At 39.0% G+C, this 21,213-nt stretch overlaps 2 protein-coding genes across 8 annotated transcripts in view; one reads left to right on the top strand and one right to left on the bottom strand.

The window, feature by feature from the left end:
* tsc2 (TSC complex subunit 2) overlaps positions 1-15,581 on the bottom strand; it is a 51,294-nt gene extending 35,713 nt beyond the window's left edge. For all 4 annotated transcript variants that reach the window (XM_081361515.1, XM_081361516.1, XM_081361513.1 and 1 more), the window contains exons 1-25: positions 15,420-15,581; positions 14,576-14,730; positions 14,392-14,478; positions 14,196-14,306; positions 13,956-14,103; positions 11,767-11,884; positions 11,521-11,569; positions 11,301-11,426; positions 11,089-11,162; positions 9,711-9,837; positions 9,474-9,617; positions 7,916-8,053; positions 7,726-7,829; positions 6,715-6,796; positions 6,470-6,625; positions 5,563-5,673; positions 5,355-5,477; positions 5,141-5,247; positions 3,800-3,953; positions 3,395-3,517; positions 3,161-3,295; positions 1,520-1,709; positions 1,338-1,431; positions 896-998; positions 720-814 (exon numbers count right to left, since the gene is read on the bottom strand). In XM_081361515.1, coding sequence (XP_081217641.1) covers positions 720-814; positions 896-998; positions 1,338-1,431; positions 1,520-1,709; positions 3,161-3,295; positions 3,395-3,517; positions 3,800-3,953; positions 5,141-5,247; positions 5,355-5,477; positions 5,563-5,673; positions 6,470-6,625; positions 6,715-6,796; positions 7,726-7,829; positions 7,916-8,053; positions 9,474-9,617; positions 9,711-9,837; positions 11,089-11,162; positions 11,301-11,426; positions 11,521-11,569; positions 11,767-11,884; positions 13,956-14,103; positions 14,196-14,306; positions 14,392-14,478; positions 14,576-14,710 — 2,834 coding nt within the window. In that variant the 5' untranslated portion in view covers positions 14,711-14,730; positions 15,420-15,581. The remainder of the gene's footprint in view (positions 1-719; positions 815-895; positions 999-1,337; positions 1,432-1,519; positions 1,710-3,160; positions 3,296-3,394; positions 3,518-3,799; positions 3,954-5,140; positions 5,248-5,354; positions 5,478-5,562; positions 5,674-6,469; positions 6,626-6,714; positions 6,797-7,725; positions 7,830-7,915; positions 8,054-9,473; positions 9,618-9,710; positions 9,838-11,088; positions 11,163-11,300; positions 11,427-11,520; positions 11,570-11,766; positions 11,885-13,955; positions 14,104-14,195; positions 14,307-14,391; positions 14,479-14,575; positions 14,731-15,419) is intronic.
* Positions 15,582-15,624: 43 nt separating this feature from the next.
* Positions 15,625-20,318, top strand: nthl1 (nth-like DNA glycosylase 1). 4 transcript variants are annotated; one of them, XM_081361511.1, is made up of 6 exons: positions 15,625-16,280; positions 16,383-16,642; positions 16,714-16,884; positions 16,975-17,134; positions 19,389-19,494; positions 19,598-20,318. In XM_081361511.1, exons 1-6 carry the CDS (start codon positions 16,013-16,015, stop codon positions 19,866-19,868), a joined length of 1,236 nt encoding a protein of 411 aa, XP_081217637.1. In that variant the 5' UTR covers positions 15,625-16,012; the 3' UTR covers positions 19,869-20,318. The 4 variants fall into 4 exon arrangements, with proteins under 4 accessions (XP_081217637.1, XP_081217636.1, XP_081217635.1 ...); XM_081361510.1 differs by having other exon boundaries at positions 15,692-16,298; positions 19,598-20,316; XM_081361509.1 differs by having other exon boundaries at positions 15,734-16,298; positions 16,693-16,884; positions 19,598-20,316.
* The last annotated feature ends 895 nt before the right edge of the window (positions 20,319-21,213 follow it).

Raw genomic sequence — 21,213 nt, 5'->3', positions numbered from 1 at the left:
TGTGTGTACTTTATATTCAGGTGTTTCTTCAACTATGGCCATTTCAAGTCCTTTTAGAAATTAAACTCCATGAACACAAACTTTTTAAACGTACTAATTGAATGTATTATGTGTTAGAAATAGAACATTTTTGGAAAAGACACTGACCAAGCATACATATATATATTTATTTATTTATTTATCTTAGCTTAGATTATTTTTATTATTTTTTTATTTTAAGATTGAAATGCACAAAAGTATCAAAACTAAAAAGTATTGCTAAAAAACAACAACTCCAGAACAGTTTTAATGTGACCTTCATGTAAAAATAGTCAAAATCTATTAGTCTGGATAAAAATCAATCCCTGGGACATAAAATGTCCGCAGTTGAAGAAACACTCTTTCATAAATGAATGTGTCAATGGTTTTGATCTGATAGTCACCGCTTCGACAGATGATGAGAGAAAGGGAGAAAGATAAGAAACCGATAAGAAAAGACAGAGAGAAAGAGACGAGTCAAACTAGCATCCGTGAGTCGCGTGACAACTGATGTTCTGACGTAATCAGACACATAAAGCCAGAAACCACGCCACTACCATCAAAAAATGAACCAATGAGGCACCTGAATGACTGAGTCCAACGGCGAAACCTAATGCGGCCGTACATGATCGTGAGTGTGTGTGAGTGTGTGTGTGTGTGTGTGTGTGTGTGTGTGTGTGTGTGTGTGTGTGTGTGTGTACCTCTTGGGTCTCTCGTTCAGGCTGGTGCTGCGCGCTCTGAAGCTGCTCTGCTCGTGTGTGTCATCGAACGGCAGAAGAGCGTTTGAGCGGAGACCCTAATGACACAAAAACAACAAGTCAACACAAACCGATCGTTCAAACTGTGAACACATGAGCACAGAAGTCCCACCACCCACCTTGGTGATGTACTGGACGAAATCTTTCCTGAACGGCAGCCTGCAGCGTATGAACCACATGGCGATCACATGATGGGCTAGAGACACTATGTACTGATTAAACCTACAGAGAGTGGAAGAAAAACAAGAACACTACTAAAATACATGTCGTTTGAGATCATTCTGCCTTTTAAATACTCTAACGCTGACCGAGGCTGCATTTATTTGATTAAAAATACAGTAAAAACAGTAATATTGTGAAATTTTCTATGTGAATGTGTGTTAAAATGTCATTTATTCCTGTGATCAAAGCTGAATTTTCAGCATCATTACTACAGTCTTCAGTGTCACATGATCCTTCAGAAATCACTAATTTGACAGCATTTATGGGACATAGAAATCTTTTGTAACGTTATAAATGACCCTTATGGATCTGGTCAAATCTGTGTATGATGATACTCACTTTGAAGGGTTGGTGTACGGCAGGGATATGGCAAACACGCTAACGTACTGCTCAGCTACGAAGTTAGCATACAGACGCGGGAGCCGCACCAACGCTGCAGACGAAAAAGACAGGCTATACTATATTCTGATTGGTCAGAGGGTGAGAATGGGCGGGATTAAGAAAGAAAGGCTTGCGCTCACTGGACAGGAACTCCAGCATGGGCGACGCCATGGCCACGGTGGCAGAGATGTGTGTGAGCTTGACGATGAGGGCGGGCAGGAGTTTGATCATGATGTCAGGCATCTCCACGGTGCACATGGTCAGAGCCACCACACACTGCTTAGCGCAGCGGTAAATCAGGCCTTTCTCCAAACACTGAACCAGCTCCCTCTGAGACAGACACACAGGGGACACCTTCAACAAATCAGTCCTAGATGTGCATTAAAAACTGAACCATTCGCTCTGAAGATCAACTCAGAACTGAGTAATACACTTGTACTTCATTTCTATGTCATAATAAATGTGAATAAATTCATATTTAATTTAAATATACTAATACAAAAAAGTTATTGCATTTCAATACATTTAGATTACATTTAAAATTGCTAGATCTGACAAAACCTTCATCTGGAGACAACTTCATTATTAAAAATTATTCATAAATACAGCAAATAATGTTTTATTAGGGTTTGTTTTAGTTTGTGGCAGTGTTATTTTAATAATATAAAAATAGTATTAATTAATATTTAGAAATAATAAATAAAAGTTAAAAATAATACATAAATAAAAGAAATAAAATAAAATAAAATAAATTATTTGATTTGTTTTATCATGTCACCTATTATTTATTTTCCTAATACATTCACTTATATATCTATATTTCTATTTTTTTTTTTTTTTTCTCCATATGTTTTTATTTTTGTATTTTCCATTTTCAGTTTAATATTAGTTTAAGTTTTAGTAAATTTGCTGTGTGTTTTGTCGAATTTAATAGCTTCCTTTTTTAATATTCTAATTTGTTTTTATCATTTTTATATCAGTTTCAGTTTATTTATACTTAGTTTTAGTACTTTTAGTATTTCAACTGAATGTGGTCTTGGAAATTACTTAAAATATTAGTATTTTTATTTCATATCCTTATTAACATTTATTTTATTTCAATGAACATAAATGTTTTTAATAGTTTCAGTTTATGTTAACGATAGTTTAAAGCACTGATAATTAGCTTTTTATAAAAAAAAAAATAGACTATTGTAGAGCTGCACGATTCTGGATAAATTGATAATTAATTATTCTGAATAAAAAAATAAATAAAAAATTCGGGGTTGAATGAATGATTCAATGACTCACTCATAAAGACTTCATTTGTTTCATTACTGGATGAATCAGCGTTTTTGAATGAATCTCTTGAGTTAATGATTCAATGACAAATACACTTTTAACAGTCACTTGTCGCCACCTACTGGTGTAACGATGTAATTGATAACACTGGTATTTACATTTACATTTATGCATTTGGTAGACGCTTTTATCCAAAGCGACTTACATTTCATTTCAAGGTACACATTTACATTCTTAGCAGTTCTTGCTTTCCATGGGAATCGAACCCGTGACCTTGCCAAGTTACTTCAAAAAGGTGATTTGCTCTATTTTGATTATTACGTAGATATCAGTGTTTATATCCGAACTATAAACTAATAATATACTGTATGGTGTGTTGTCATTTAGACAGCAAGTTCAGGGTGTGTGTGTGTGTGTGTGTGTGTGTGTGTGTGTGTGTGTGTGTGTGTGTGTGTGTGTGTGTGTGTGTGTGTGTGTGTGTGTGTGTGTGTGTGTGTCACCTGTCGGGACTGTTCTAGGTAGCTGTGGTAGGAGGTGAGGGCAGTGAGGACAGGAACCACAGCCAGCTGAACATCCGTGAGGGAGAATCCATCGGGAGTCTTCTTCAAACGCTCCGATATTAGCCGGTCCGTGACCTGCAAACAAACACACTCTCTCAAATCAACTAGTTCCCATTGGGTTCATTACATTTAGTTACTGTAAGTGTTGAAGTTTTGCAAGCGTGTGTACAGTACCATTGAACAAAGAGTCGAGCACAGATGATCGATGCTGCACGGAGACGACAATATCAAGACTTTATACTGGATTGTGCACGACATCTTATCCAGAACCAGCTTCAGAACCTTCCAGTCAGTCTCCTACACGCCAAACACACACATGATCGGCACTGTGTAACAGTGCTGCTACTAGCCGTTTATGATGGTATACACACATGCAAAATGTGAATATACATTCATATACATAGGTTTTATTTAGTGTGTTTAATATAGTAATATAATGTGACTTATCTGTGCAATCTTTACCAGGTGCAACTTACATTCAGGTGCTAATTTTCCCCCGAAAAATATATGTTGCAATAGTATTAAACCTGTATTTTTTGTGGAGGAATATCTCAGCTGTGTGTGTGTTTGTGTGTGTACCATCTTCAGGCACTGGAGCAGCACGTTGAAGGCCAGGTTGTAGGGCAGATACGCTGTGCGAATGGATGAGGGCGGAGCGGCTGGAGTGGGACTCCCTGTCGGAGGAGACACCGTTCCTGCCGGCTTCTTATCGGACACTCTCTTCTCCGACTCACTGAAAACCAGACATTTGATCAACCTGAATGTCCCTCCCTAATAATTTATACTTCATTTAATTTTAATAATACATTTAAATAAATGTATACTTCATTTACATTTAATAGTTTATGTAATTTGAATTTAATAAATAAAAAAATGTTTAACTATTTATCAATAATGATAACTTTAGATAACTTCTAAATACTCTCTTTAATAATTTACTTAATTTAATTTTATAAATAATTTTAAATACATTTATACTTTATTTAAATGTAATAGTCAACCTGAATATCCTCCTTAATAATTTATTTTAACAATAAATAATGAATTAATAATACATTTAAATAAGTGTATACTTAATTTAATAATACATTTTAATTTAATTTTAATAATTAAGTTAAATAAATGTATACTTCATTTAAATCTTATAATACATTTTCATTTCATTTAAATGTACTGATAAATTTAAAAACCATTTACACTATATTTAAAAATTAATAATAACTTTAGTTAGTCTAAACACCACCCTAAATATTTTATACTTCATTTAATTGTACAAATACATTTAAATAAATGTATTTTATTTCAATATAATAATACATTTTAATTGGATTTAAAAAATATGTTAAAATACATTTATACTTTAATTAATACATCTGAATATTGTCATTAATTATTTATACCTAATGTAGTTTTAATAATTTAAAATGTATACTTTAAATTGAATAATAAATCTGAATATCCTCCTTAATAATTTATACTTAATGCGCATTTAAACACATTTACATAAATGAATACTTCATTTAAATGTAATGATATATTTTAATTTAATAATATATTTTAATTTAATTTAAATGTAATGCTACATTTAAAAACATTTACACTTTGACTAAAGTTATTATTAATTTTTAAATAATCTAAATACCCTCCTTAAAGGTTTATACTTAATTTAATTTTATAAATACATTTATATTGTATTTAAATTGAATAATACATTTTAAGTTAATTTTAAAATACATTTATACTTTATTTACATTTAATAATAAATCTGACCATTCTCCTTAACTATTTATACTTAATGTAATTGTAATAATTAATTTAAATAAATACATTCATTTAAAAGTAATAATAACTCCAGTAAATATCCTCTTTAATAAGTGTGTGTGAGAAAACGGCAAAGACAACGCGCGTTTGTGTTCTTACCCCACGTCACAGTGACAATATGGGCTGAATCTCAGGACTCCATCTTTATTGGGAACACCCAGGCGATGAAGAGAGTCCGCCCTCATCATCAATAAGAAATCAAAGACCTGACACAGAAACAACGAGAGAAAACGACACTTCTACTTTTTCTGAAGTCGAGGTGTTTCTATGAGTTGTTAGTTGCTGCTTTACTAACTCAAGTCAAAAGTCTGACCTTCAGCCGTATGGAGCTCCCCATGGCACTGCAGTATTTGTTCTTATAGTGAAGCTGCAGATGAGAAATCAGCAGCTCGAACACTCGACTGGCGTGACTGGCGGGCAGACTGTACAGTTTACTCTAGAGAAGCGTAGAGACACAATCACTGGAACTGCTACGGAGAAGATTCGTGATTACTCTGATCGAACGACGAGGTGTTGCATACCTGCAGTATGTCTAGCAGACCCAGTACGGCGGTCCGGACGTCGTCCATGGGCGACTCCACACACAGCTCTCGTTCTCCCTCCATAGAGCATGATAACGGACGACTAGCAACCTACAGGAGCACAGGATCAACATATTGTTGTGCCATTTCTGAGATGCTACATAAAATAAAAAAAAGAATCAACAAAATGCAAATAAAAATTTCTGAAACATGAATGAAAAATTTTTTATATACGCTCACTGGTGATTGAGTGGTAAGAAGACTTCCTAGTGACTGAATAATTTGCTCCGGTTAATAGTTGTCGATCACTAGCAAACATGCTAGTGTTTTTAAACTACTAATTTAAACTTTATATAAATTTATTAATACAGTTAAATAAATCTATACTAATTAAAAATGTAATAGCCAATTTAAATAAATCTGCATTTATTCATTTATAAATACATTTAAATAATTGAAAACTAATTCATTATTTTAAGTAAAAGAGCCACAGTGGCTTCATTCCCTGGAAAGTGAACAAATGGGATTGAAAGGCTGCTGAATTCGCAGATAGCTTTCTTGTGCGTTGCGGAAATGAATACCGCATGCATAGCTAATGACACGCGTCTCTGTGGAAACTGGCAGTAATAATGAACAGGCAGCAAACGGCCCGAATGATTTCCATCTCATTCCAAAAAATCGAATTCAGTTCTTGAGAATGATCACATTTAATAACCTCGCATTAATTTAGACATGCTTGTGCTTTGAACTATTTGGTTTATTTAAATGACCCGAAAAAGAACACTTCCACCGGGTGCACATTTAAAAAAACATTGGAATGTTTTCATTTAAAATTTCAAACAGGAGAAAAACGGAATGCATGAAGTTCCGTTAGTGACATCATCATAATCATAATCATCATCATCACCTTCTCTATGATGTCGAGCAGGCTGCTGAAGTGATGCGTGTTACAGCCCTCGGCTAGATCCACCAGCAGCTGCGTGGCCTGTTTCCTGACGGACAGGTCTCGATCTTCAGCGATCTGACCCAGCTGAGGAATCACCACCACCTCGATCAGCTCCTCCTGCTCCGAGAGAGAGAGCGCACAGATGGTCAAGAACAATGCCAAACTCACGAACGCATGGAGATCCGTGTGTGTGGTTGAGGACTGACTTCATAGAGCTGTCGGTTTGTGCTGAGCACGAAGGACAGGATGTGCAGAACCTTGATCCTGATCATAGTACGGCTCTCATTCCTGACAGACAGACAGACAGAGAGAGAGAGAGAGAGAGAGAGAGAGAGAGAGAGAGAGAGAGAGAGAGAGAGAGAGAGAGAGAGAGAGAGAGAGAGAGAGAGAGAGAGAGAGAGAGAGAGAGAGAGAGAGAGAGAGAGAGAGAGAGAGAGAGAGAGAGAGAGAGAGAGAGAGAGAGAGAGAGAGAGAGAGAGAGAGAGAGAGAGAGAGAGAGAGAGAGAGAGAGAATATTTAATTCAAAGTTCATTCTTGGGGATTTGTTTAAATGGTGAATTAATCTATTTACTTCTGTAGAGATTGTCCGTAGAGAACAGCTTAAAGGTGAACTAAGTAACTTTTTTTACCTTAACTGAACAGCTTCGGAGTCATTGGAATGGTTATATTACTTATTTCGGGTTGAATGGTGGTCGTTTCGCACCCCCCTGGTGCCCGTGAGTGGAAAATTCGCACTTGCAACTTTGAGCCGGCGGGCCGCCGGCCGCCGCGGCAGGAATTATCGCGTGATATCAGGTCTCGCGATGTAAACAATTGCTTTACGGCCAAAAGAAATCTGCTCAAATACTGTCATTATTGCGCTCCCTCACGCTGTCCGAACCCAAAGGAAGAAGACGTTTTAAAGAATGTCCCATCTGCTTTGATGTCGTTGATCTGCTAGCCTCTGTGTCTGAGAATCACCAACGAGTTTTTACAACAGTGTTGTCAAATATCTATTCCGAAGCTGTGGGGGGAGCTCTAGAGAGAAACCTGCGAGCAAAAAGCGAGAATACAGCGAAGAAATCCCGAAGCTACTGAGTGCTGCTTTAAATTGAAATGAATTTTACAACACTGACACTGTAATTTTCCCGTTTTATTCCCCGTGAAGCTGCTTTGAAACGATCTGTATTGTCTAAAGCGCTACATAAATAAATAAATGTGACTTGAAGTTTCCAGACCTGAAGAACTTCTCCATGAGTTTCAGGAGGTTCTGCAGCCACCCGTCTTTGGCCGGCTGGATGGACTGAGCTCTGTAGGAAATCAGCGTCAACACGGACGCGTCCTGCCAGAGAGAGTCACCGACAGTCAATCAAACCAGACGGTGTCAGAAGAGGACAGATGTGCAGAGAGAGAGAGAGATGAACTCACGGGACGTTTCTCAGCGCACTTCTCCACCAGGCTGAAGAATCTCTCGGAGGACCCGTGGAAGTCGTTCTGCTCGTACAGCTCCTCGACGGTGGTCAGCAACTCATAAACGATCACCTTCAGATCAGGACTGCCCATCGTCTGCACACAGGAGATGATCTCCCTTAGTTCGGTTCGTTTAGGCATATATGAACACGGCAATCGCACACCGAAAAACAGTCAGAGATCACCTGAGCGAGGTGGTATCAGCCCGCTTGGAGCAGTTAACTTGTGGTGAGTTCATATAACAATATATGATGTGTAATGGCATATATTGCGTGAAAGGCAGCGGTGTTTGTTTAGCTAATGCCTCTTAACATGAATCGTGGGTTAACATGGAGCAAAGACAAAGCAAGCATTTTCGTTTTAACCCTGTGAAGCATGATGATGTCCGCTACAAAAAGGCACTTCTTCTAACCATTCAGGGTGTGATGTTACAGCCAAACCATCATAGGCAGTTAAACCCTTTCTCATAACTCTACCGAGCCCCTAAAGAGATATGGTGATGGAAAGCATATGAGATGGGAGGAAAACAAAATAAACATTTGCGTTCCCTTGCAAAGAAGTCAAAAGATTTGCGAGAGAACGCAAAAGCAATGAAATATAAATGTTCCTCCCATCTGATATTTATTTCCATCACCATGTCCCTTTAGGGGCTCCATAGAAGTCTATATGCCTGTCCTGTTTCTATTTTATCATGAATTTTATAATTGACAAGATTCCCAGCAATGTTTGGTTCAATATTTGGTTGTAAAAATAATACCTAAAAAGATGTTTTGATTTGGTTCCCAAAGATTAAATTTAAACATTGGGAATAATTATATATTATTAGCTATATATTATTTGCTATGTTTCCATACAAAGTTGCGAATTTATCTTATGTAACAGTTGTTGCATATTCATCAATAATTGAATTGCTGGTCATGTTAACTTGCTTTCTGAGGCTGAAGCAAGACAGTTCTGGCAGGCAATTATACCAAACCACTTTGACGACAGACTTTGCTCAGGCATTTCAGAACGACTAAAACAGCATTTTAGACGCTGTGCAACGAGACCGGTCCGCTGGTTAGTCCAGTTATTTTATGCTGTTTTTTTATGCAATATCCCAAAAAGCGCATAAAGATGTTTTGAAGTAAAAAATAAAGATTAATTTTACATGCGTCAGAGGGTTAAATCGCCACCTAATTGCTCTTCTCCGAAATATGTACATGATACAAATGTTGTCCCAATGAAGCCTTGATTCTTGCTCAAAACGATAAGAGTAATATAACAACAGTTATAATAAGCCACAATAAGCCCGCGGAGCTGCCGTCTATCCATCCTGAAGGATTAGCCCATTCCCAAAACACTCTGACCAATGAGAACGCCGTTCCTTCGCATGTGATTTGTATTAACAAATTATGGTTTGATTAGAAATGAAAGCGAACCGAAACCAAGAAGAAATTGCAACATTGTAACAACTTTAACCCATGTTTCAGAACAAAGCAAACGATCTAAAAAATAAAAAGGTGTGTGTGCGAACCTGTATCTGCTGCAGGAGTTTCTCTATGACGGACAGCAGGATGTCCCACGTCACCACCTGCAGCTCTCGCCCGTACTTCTTGATGAGTCGCGTGATCGACAGCACGATCTCATAGGACACCACCTCATTAGAGCAGCTCATGGCCTGGGCACAAAGGTCAGAGGTCAAAGAGTAATAGGTTTAATAATACATATACACATATATATAAACACAAACTGATGGCGAATTGGTAGACACCTTGTAGAAGGAAGGCAGGACCAGGGTGGGGGTGTTTTTGAGGGCAGGTAGTCTGTGAGCCCCCCACAGCGCCATCCCAACAAAAAACACTGCACCCCTGAGAAGAGCGGCGTCCTCCGAGTACACCCTACACCACAGACACACACACACACACTACTGAGATCACTAGTGCTTCCAACATTACAACAGTTCAGTGGCTGACACATTCATTGACTTCTATTAAATAATGAATAAATTGCAATTATTAAAAAAATTAGTAATAATATAAAAAGATGATATGTATCATGGACAGTGTTGGGGTAACGCACTACAAGTAATCAGATTACTTTTTTCAAGTAACTAGTAAAGTAACGCATTACTTTTAAATTTACAACACAATATCGGAGTTACTTTTTCAAATAAGTAACTAAAGTTACTTTGTAAAGTTACTTTGTTTTCCTATTTATGGACTGACAGTTCTCCTGTTCCTATGCTGAGGGAAATCGGGAGTGCAGAAATGTTGTGCGCTGTGTGAACATGACTAATTGTTTACTCATCTCACTGGCACAAAAATTATTTCAATATTCCTAAAAATTAACCCAAAAAGTGAAATGCAAACTCTGAATATAACACAAACCCGCAACTAACGAAATATGTTATAACACAAATACCCTTTATTTATTTAATCTCACTTTATTATGCAATGTTTTGACCTTCGATGATCCAATTTAACCATAAGGAAAAATTACTTTAGATAAACATCACATGTGTTTAATTTTTGCAATGAAGAATGGCAGCACAGCTAAAAAAAAAAAATTTGTTATTAAAAAACAAAAAAACAAAGTAACACAAAAGTAGCGTAACATTACTTAGTTACTTAACACAATTAGTTACTTTATAAGGGAGAAACGCAATATTGAAACGCATTACTTTAAAAATTAACTTTCCCCAACACTGATTATAAATATAAAAAAAGGAAAAAACTAAGCAATAAAGATGAAAATTATAAGATAAAAATCAAGTATTTTTCCAGGTATCTAATAGTAGTATTGAGTATTCAAGTAAACACTCAGATAACGAAAAAACAAAATTAATCAAACAAGCGAAAATATTGAATTAACAAAGAAAAAGTATGAAAAACGTCAAACTCAAAATAACCACTTACAACAGTCTACGCTTATGTGTAGTCTACACATCATTTGTTAATGACTTTCGTTATTTAAACTCCTTTAGTTAATAAAAAATGCGTTATGTTGCTATGTGTGGTAATGAAAGAAAATGCAAAAATAAATGCTTTTTTACGGTCTTTCACAGTAATATTGATAATAATAACAGACCAAAACCAACTTGTGTGGACTTGGTACTGAAGTATAAAACATCCCTATAAGTCACTCCGTACCTCTCCTCCATGATACGGCACATGGTGTATATGGCACTGTGACCCAGGTGAGTCCCCAACACTTTACGCATCAACTAGACACACAACGAGACAAAAAGATCAAGTGAGAGGAAGTCAAAGAATGCTTAAAAGAGACACATTAAACATACGAAGTATCAATGTTTTCTTAAAACCGGCTGAATGCATCAAATGGACTGGGTTTTTTCGGGTACCTTCCAGCAGGATTCACAGAACTCCTTCACATTAACAGTTCGGCACAGCGTGATGATGAACATCGTCAGAGAGTCAGAGGGCAGACAGTTATAACACACCACAGCGTCTAACACCTGCAGCGCGACCTACACACACACACACACACACAGATAAAAGGATCAGCTATCACTGGTTTGATGGTAATGCTGAAAGACTGAATCAAGCGCTATTCTGACGTACTTCAATATCGGTGGAGGAAGTCGTCCGGTTACACAGAAAGCAGATTTTCCTGTGAGAAACAAATATTCAACGACATGAGTGAAAACCTTCTTACGTTTAGATTTCAGCTCTGCATATTCATTAACCAATTTCATGGGATCCTTTTAAAAAAACTACAGGAGGAGGAGCATGATGCTATTCTTTCACTATCTGAACCGAATCATCCATTTTGAACCTGTTGAAGTTGATGTGCGAGTGTTTTCTTACTGGACCATAAGGGAGACGTTCTCATCCAGGTAGCACGAGTTGAACTTGACCAGGTTCACAAGGACATGCAGGAAATCTGAGGACAGACCGATTTCCATCCAGAGCAGGACAAACCGAGCTGAAAGAAAATCATACAGGTTTGGGAGAACATGAGGGTGAGTAAATGAGTTTTAGGCCCAGTTTACTCCTGGTATTAAGATGTGTTTTGGCCAATCGGATCACAAGTAGACGAGGGAGACACATTCCCGTTCACACCTGGTGTTTTAATCCGTCTCTTTTGTCCACTTTCAGCCACTTCTGTCCTGATCGAGGGGAGGGTCTATGGGCGGGGAAATGTCTGGGTTTTTTCAGATCTTTCGAACTAAAAGATGAAATAAGCTCACGCTATTAACTTATGAACGAGACCGGAGAGTAGGGAAAAACACACGGAGATCATCAGCTTTAGTTTCTGCTCTGACAGCCGCAAGATCAGCCGAACACTGAGTGTGTGTTAGAAATCAGGAATGATGAGAGAACATTGTGATTGATAAATGTTTCATCTTCAAACCAAACTCGAGTCTTCAGCCGATAGTTTAAACCCGGTCTGGCTAGAGCTTTTCCCATAATGTTCCCACAGTAGATCAGTAGACGGAGAGAAGACGGTCTTTTGTGGCTGTTTGAACACATTCGACCACATGAGCTTTCACACTACGAAAGCAATCCGGTCGAATGTGTTTTCAACTTCCTCTGGAAGTGGTGGAAAGTGGACGAGCTCAAAACGCTTTAGACCCCGTTTACACCTGTATTAACACCTTTGTAATCAGACTGATGAAAACACATCTTAATAACAGGTGTAAACAGGGCCATATATATATATATATATATATATATATATATATATGTATATGTGTGTGTGTATTAAAGGGCACCTATTATGCAAAATTCACTTTTACATGGTGTTTGAACATAAATGTGTGTTGGCAGTGTGTGAGCAAAACCACCCTAGAATGATAAAAATCCACCCAGTAGTTTTTTTACTATCTCAATAAATCATAAGCACTGTCTCAGAACGCCCTGTTCTAGATTTCTCTCACTGTGACGTAGAAATGAGCTAAGCCCCACCGACGTGATTTGATTGACATCTGGTTTTGGCATAGACCCCGCCCTCGGTGATCGGCATCCTCCATTGTTTCAACGACAGCCGGTAATGTCTCCTAAGAAGTGTAGGCTGTGTTCTGTTGTGGGATGTAAGAATGGACATACTAGTCTTCACTGACATCAGAGCCACTGAAAACGCAGCGGATGGATTTTATTTATGAAGAAAAGGCGCCACTTAAACTTCCTAAATACGAGAATCATGTTCTGACTGACTGTTTAGTGAACGAGGGTTAAAGTTAATCCTCAAGTGTGGATCGTTGCCTACAGTTCGCGATCCAACGTCACCTCCAGAAAAAGTAAGTGTATTTTATGATTTATGAGCAAATAGTCATTTCAATCGATGTCAGCCAGTTCAACAACAAATGCGTCCAAAGCTATTTATTGTCGTCATCATAGGATGTCTCAAACAACGTCAGACAGTTTTATGTCACGTAGGCATTTTTTTTGCAGCATTTACAAATGTAAATAAATTAAGGTCTGCTCTATCTCCATAGACAGTAGGCTATATAAACGTCTATCTCCCTCCCCTTAAGAAATAAATAAATAAATAAATCGTTTGTACTTAGCAAACGTTATCACAGTAGTGTGTGTGTGTGTGTGTGTGTGTAGTTTCAAAAAATTGCGCAAACGTTATCACAGTTCGTGTGTGTGTGTGTGTGTGTGTGTGTGTGTGTGTGTTGCACATCCATAATGGCAAAGGGGACGCGTTTAAAACTTTGTAAGTACATAAATGTATCAAATAACCATTCCGAGACGTTTAGTCCATTCTCATTCGTGTTTATTCTGTGCCGGAGTCTCTTCATCATCTAGGTCCAGCAGCTGGGCGGGGATATGCAGCTCATTTACATTTAAAGTGGTACACACAAAACAGCTCTTTTTAAAACAGGCCCCAAAAATGACATTTTCAAATGGTTATAATAAATTAACCGTGGGGTATTTTGTGCTGAAACTTCACAAATGCATTCTGTGGACACCCAAGACCAATATTACATCTTTTAAAAAGGGGCATAATAGGTGCCCTTTAATATATATGTATAGTATAAACAACATACCGATCTCCTCCTCTAGGTAAGTGATGTCTTTCCCGTTCTCCGTGAGGGCCTTGAACACCTCCAGTCTCTCGGCCAGATCTTCATTAGAGGGCTGATAGTCCAGAATGATCTTAAAGAAGTACGCTCTTAATGGACCCAACCGCTCACCCTACACAAGAAGAGCATGAAGAATCTGTTCAAAAAAATCCCTCTGTTTGCAGGGAACAGCACTGTTATTCCTAAAGTGTTGTAAATGCACACCTGTCCTTGTATAATGGCTCTCAGCAGCACCAGCACTGCATGATGGGCTTCAGGCGGTTGTTCAGGGTGCATCATATCCTCCACGGCTTTCCATAACGCCTCCACCGCATGCTGAAACACACACACAACACACTTTAGATCCACTTATCTGCACATTTACATTCAGGAACACACAGCTGCTCCTCTACGACCTCACCTCCTCAAACTTCTTGGATTTGGCGAGCTCGCACACATGGTGGATGACTTTGATCCGGTGGTGTAGGCCGACATCTGGAGTGAGCTCCTGAACGATGGGATAAGAGAGATTATATGAGGAACACAAGGTCAAGGAGAAGTACAGAAGATGTGAATGTTCAGTTGTCAGTAGGAGCATCTCTGACCATCAGGATGTCCAGTGTGATGATAAACTCTGAGGGTTTGCTCTCCGTCTGCTTGCTGTGGGGCCGGGTCGGACCGAAGCTAAACACTCCCCTCAGCTTGTCCCGCAGAGACTCTTTACTGGGCTGTTTATTCATCTTCACTCCTGTGACAGACCCTGAAAAGGAGAGTGAGAGATACTTTAGACCTCCTGGAGCTGGAGGTGCACAAAAACTAAATAAAATAAAAAATACATACATATATAAAGCTTTTTGTTTTTTCTCCCCTAACCCTGCTTTTTCTTTCTTTGTAATATATCTTAAGAATTGCGAATAAAAGTTTCTTTTGTTATTAATGAAAGATATCAGACATATATTAAGGGGCCGTGGGCCCCTAATAGCCTGGTAGTGTGGTCCCAGAGTCAGAAAAATCCTTCAAACAACCTTACATGTGTGATTTGTGACATGTCATTTCCAGTAAGTTACATTAGACCTCAGGAGACATGCGCGTGCACGTAAAGGTTTCAGACCCCTCGAGACCTCATGAATTAAGTCATGACTCATTTTGCGACATAAACAACACTATATTCCAGTGAAATATTGCCTCTTTTGTCATGAAAACAGGGTAGAAAAACAATGCACAGAAGTCAAACATCTGACACCTCGTGACAGTTCAGTTCAGCCCAAGCTCACAAAAAGCGTACATATAAATTGAATATTTCTCTGACTGTCAAATATACAAGACAAATAAGCCGTTTAAATACCCGCAAATTCCCGCTGTGGACAAATAAACAAGGCGAAATAAATAAATAAATCAGTCTCAATACACAAACAAGCCAATGCAACAAACAAACACACTGTTATTTACCGTCTGCGGATGATAGAAGTGGGCTGATATTGAGAAGATATAAACTAAAAGATATAGCTGAATCGCTCCCGATTTATGCATTTATATGTGACACAGTGCTTCATCCAGCAGAAACTGCCCCAGCTCTCACACCAGCCCCCTTTTCTGCCCCCCGGAAGTCATGTTTATTGCACTGACATGCACTTCCTACAAAAACAAGTCACTTACTGCCAACGGCAGGGAATTGTAGTTCCGAGAGCAGCGAGTGCGCGTTCACTTTACACACGCAGGCTGTGTTAAGAAACTACAAATGATTTACGCTTATGAAACGGTGTAGTCCGAGAATCAGTTCTTTCGAACAGTTCGTTTTAAATGAACCCGATCAAACAATCGTTTCAGTGAGTCCTTTGTGTCATTCCCCTTGGATCCATTCTTCAATTCGCTCAAGGTGTTGTGAACGAATTCATTCTAAAGATTCGGCTCAAATGAATGATTCACTCAGGAGTCTTGACATCATGTTCTTTCGACAATATGGGTATTGGTGTTATGTTTAGGAGATGTGTTATATAAAATTGAGGTTATATTTGTGACGTTAAGTCAGGTAATGTCAACTAATGTTGGCGCCTGTCCGGAGCTTATGTGTTTATAAGTTTTGTCGTTTGACTGTAAGAATGAACTCTCCATATTTCACCGATTCAACCGCTGGATTGGACACTTATGCAACTGATAGTATGGGGGAACGTGCTGTAAATAAAGGAGGAATGCGTAGACTGAGATCTAGAATGGCTCAAGGGCTCAAATCAGAAGATGATGCTCCAAAAGTGAAAGCAGAAGTACAGGAGCAGAGTATTTCACTGCAGACACATGCACAGCCTCCTACAGGTCAGGTGAACTGCACAGGTAGAGCTAAAACTATTTTAAGCAATGCTATTCTAAATATTTTATATCGTTATCCATGCATTTGTTTTTTTTTTTTTTTTACAGAGACTGTGTCAAATTGCAAAAAGACAACCACAAAAGTGAAGGAAGAAGCAGTGGATAATCAAGCCCTTCTGACATCATCTAGGAAAACAAGGCGGGGCCGTTTGAAGGTGGAGTACGAAAAGGAAGGGGCGGAGCTAAAGAGTGAACCGTGTGATTGGAGAACACAGCTGTCGTTTATCAGGGAGATGAGGAGCAAACGGGACGCTCCTGTGGACCAAATGGGAGCAGAAAAATGCTACGACACAGAGGCCCCGCCTGAGGTGAGCGAGAACCAATCGCAGACCACCGGAGGTAATCGACAACCAATCAGCTTTCTGTCTTCCTTCCTCAGGTGCGTCGTTACCATGTGCTGATCTCCTTAATGTTGTCCAGTCAAACGAAAGATCTTGTGACGGCTGGCGCTATGCAGAGATTACGTGAGCATGACCTCAGCGTGGACGCCATACTCAACATGGACGAGGGGACTCTGGGCAAACTCATCTACCCAGTGGGCTTCTGGAGGGTAAATGACACATAAGTGTTCAAATACATGTGTATATATAATTAGAGCAACAGATTTTTAAGAGTCAAAAACTCACACACGTCCTCTCAGACAAAGGTGAAGTACATCAAACAGGCCACGGCTCTGATCCAGCAGGAGTTTGGTGGAGACATTCCTGACACGGTGGAGGGTCTGATGCGTCTGCCGGGCGTCGGCCCTAAGATGGCCCACTTGGCCATGGACATCGCCTGGAACCAGGTTTCAGGCATCGGTAGGGAGGAAGCTAACTTATTATCTTGACTTGACAAAGTTTCTGTCTGTTCTGATTCAAGTTGCTTTAACTTTTCTACCCAATTAGACATACAGTTTTCCCATAATGAACAGAGAAAAATCATCACAGAACATTCTTGCAACCACATATAAAACAGCCAGAACACCCTAGCAACCACCTATAAAACAGTCAGAACACCCTAACAACCACCTAACAGTCAGAACAACCTATCAACTACCTATAAAACAGCCAGAACACCCTAGCAACCACCTAACAGTCTGAACAACCTAGCAACTACCTATTAAACAGCCAGAACACCCTAACAACCACCTAACAGTCAGAACAACCTAGCAACTACCTATAAAACAGCCAGAACACCCTAGCAACCACCTAACAGTCAGAACAACCTAGCAACTACCTATAAAACAGCCAGAACACCCTAGAAACTACCAGTAAAACAGTCAGACCAACCCAGTGACTACATATAAAATAGTCAGAACACCCTAGCAACTACCTATAAAAAACAGAACACCCTAGCAACCCCCTAACAGTCAAAACAACCTAACAACCACCAATAAAACACCCAAAAATCAGCAACTACCTATAAAACAGTCAGAACACCCTAGCAACCACCTATAAAACAGCCAAAACACCGTAGAAACTACCAGTAAAACAGTCAGAACACCCTAGCAACTACCTATAAAATAGTCAGAACATCCTAGAAACTACCTATACAGCCAAGAATACCTTAGCAACCCCCTAACAGTCAGAACAACCTAGCAACCACCAATAAAACACCCAAAAAAACAGCAACTACCTATAAATCTGTCAGAACCAAGCGGGAAGGAAGTCGACCGGAAGTTGAAGTCGGCCGGGTGCCGCCATCTTGAGCGGAACTTCACTTGCGTTAGCAATCCCATTGACTTCCATTCATTTTGGCGTCACTTTGACAGCGAATAACTTTACATCTGAGGCGTTTGAAGACTCCATTTGTCCATTTTTTATTTCTAAAGACACACGACAATGTATAAAATGCTCCATTACCTTGTAGCTTATGTTATGGCCCCGTAGAAGCAGTTTTTGTAAAAGTAGGCTAGCGATTGCGTCATAACCAAGCGACTCTTTGTCGCACAGTAGAGAGATTACCGTATGGACAGGAGGAGAAGCTCGCTGGCAATCGGGGGGACGTAGAGGCAAAATGACAATATAATTAATCAGAATACCTAGCAAAAGTTGATCCTGCTCCATGCTCATGGACAATTCCTACTCACACTCTCCGTCTCTGCAAGATTCGGAAGGGAATGATTCAGATTTCTCTTGGCACAGCTACTAGAAGACAGACGGGCTGCTCACGTGGTCCGTGTAACGCTTTGCTCGGTTTGAGTCTGCGCGTCAGGAAAGGAAGTGCTAAGAAATCGCTAAAAATGGGCTTCACTTGTCTCAATTCAGTTCCAATGGGGTCGCTGTGTCCATTTCTTTTACTGTCTATGGTCAGAACACCCTAGCAACCCCCTAACAGTCAGAACAACCTAGCAACCACCAATAAAACACCCAAAAAACAGCAACTACCTATAAAACAGTCATAAAAACCTAGCAACTACCTATAAAACAGTCATAAAAACCTAGCAACTACATATAAAACAGTCAGAACACCCTAGCAACCACCAAACAGTCAGAACACCAAAGCAACCACCTATAAAACAGTAAGAACACCCTAGCAACTACCTATAAAACAGTCAGAACACCCTAGCAACCACCTATAAAACAGTCAGAACACCCTAGCAACCACCTATAAAACAGTAAGAACACCCAAGCAACTACTTATAAAATAGCCAGAACACCCTAGCAACTACTTATAAAATTGCCAGAACACCCTAGCAACCACCTATAAAACAGCTAGAACACTCTAGAAACTATGTATAAAACAGCAGAGCTACTCCAAAACACCATAGCAACCACCTAGAACTATGTACCCTTGTAATTGCCTAGCATCCATTCAGAATACCATGGCAACCACCTTGCAGTGCCCTCTAAACTAGGCAGAACATTCTTACAACTGCCTAGCAACCAATCAGATCTCTTTAGCGACACCCTACATTCTTAAAAACTTCAAATCTTTCTTTAAACTTTGACAAATGTTCATTTTTTTAGTTGTAGATACTGTATTTATAATATTTTGTGTGTGTGTGTGTGTGTGTGTGTGTGTGTGTGTGTGTGTGTGTGTGTGTGTGTGTACGTGTGTGTGTGTGTGTAGGCGTGGACACCCACGTCCACCGAATCTCAAACAGGCTCGGATGGACAAGGAAAGAGACCAAGACACCAGAGGAGACGCGGAGAGCTCTTGAGGAGTGGTTACCACGGTAACCTCTATTTTCGTCCTGTTGTTTCCAACATTCATTTCTAAAAGACAACAATGTCATTGAAGTACCACAATTTTCTTTTCTGCCTTTGCCGTTGTTGCAGAGAACTGTGGAGCGAGATCAACTGGCTGCTGGTTGGTTTCGGGCAGCAGGTGTGTTTACCTGTCGGCCCACTGTGCTCCGTGTGTTTGAATCAGCACACCTGTCCCGCCGCACACCGATCCTCTCCCAGCAAGAAGCTCAAATCCAGTCCAGCATCTCCAACACCACAGGTTAAAGGAAACGTGGGACAGGAAAAGCCAAGAGGAAACCGTCGGAAGGGGAAAGCAGGAGCGCCACCATCAGGACAGACCTCTGCCTTAGATTCAGCTTGAACTGAGGACTGTGTAAATTCAACACAAATATCACATTGATTACGTTTGGTATCAAATATACTGTAACTAAATGGAAAATGTGTTTTATATTAGTTTTAGATTAAAGGACATTGTTAGAACAGCATACTACTCTTATTTCAAAATTTCCTTCATGCGTGGAACACCCATAAAAATGGCCAAAATTTGTATCCCACAATGCATTGCGGTTAACCTTTTATTGAGTCAGTTTTCCATATAAATGATATGGTAACACTTTATTTTACTTGTTACATATGTTACATGTACTTACCATAGTAATTACAGTAAATTAGGCATAATTACATGCAACTAAACCTCAACCAATTCCTAATCCTATAGTAAGAAGATTTTTTTAATTAATATTGCTCTAATATTACTATTATATAATTGCACTGTAACAGACACCTTCAAATAAATTGTAACCCATGATATATATGCACAGCACGGCAGTATTCGATATAGAATAGCATATTAGTGTACTTTTGCAGTGTGTTTATTAGGTACAATATGCAAATTGCCAGTATGTACACTAACTGTCAAAAGTTCTGAATAATTAAGATTTATTAATGTTTTTGAAAGAGTCACTAAAGCAGCATTATTTGATCAAAAATACAGTAAAAAACAGTAATATTGTGAAATATTATTACAATTTAAAAAGCTGTTTTTTATGAGAATATAGTGTAAAATGTAATTTATTCCTGTGATCAAAGCTGTATTTTCAGTAGGGGTTGCACGACTACTGATTTCTGCTAGTCGATTTCTTATCAAAACAATACTCGAGTTACTCGACTACTCGTCGTTTATGCTACTGTATATGAAAAGACATGAAATAGCTAGATCTTATCAATAAACATTTATTAATTCATAGCCTAATGCAACAATAACATAAGTAAACTCTCAAAACATTATAATTATGACATTTCATTTTTAAATTTTCATGTAACAGTCTAAAGCCAAATAAATAGCCGTTCTTGCCTTTCATTTCAGACGTCTGCTATAGTAGTTGGGGGCCTTAAGCACATTTTCGCGCAAATTCATCTAAAAGCGCCAAATTTGGCACAGATGTAGCTCAGGTCATACCGAAATGATTTAGCTAGGGCGCCGGAGGCAGCGACCCTCGGGGCCAAGATGGCGGCCAAATCCAATATGGCCGCCGCCCGAAAAGGGTTCCGGCTTTAACTTTTGAACCACATGAGTTACAAATACAAACTTGATATGTTTTTCAGCTTAATTGATCATGAGAAACACATAGGAATGTTTATATTTATGACCCAGTATATCTGGACCCCTCGATCCTCCAATTCCAATATGGCCGCTGTCCAAAAAA

The sequence above is a fragment of the Scardinius erythrophthalmus genome, assembly GCF_964197995.2.
Source record: "Scardinius erythrophthalmus genome assembly, chromosome: 3".
NCBI lineage: Eukaryota > Metazoa > Chordata > Actinopteri > Cypriniformes > Leuciscidae > Scardinius > Scardinius erythrophthalmus.
This window is presented reverse-complemented; position numbering and strand designations above follow the sequence as displayed.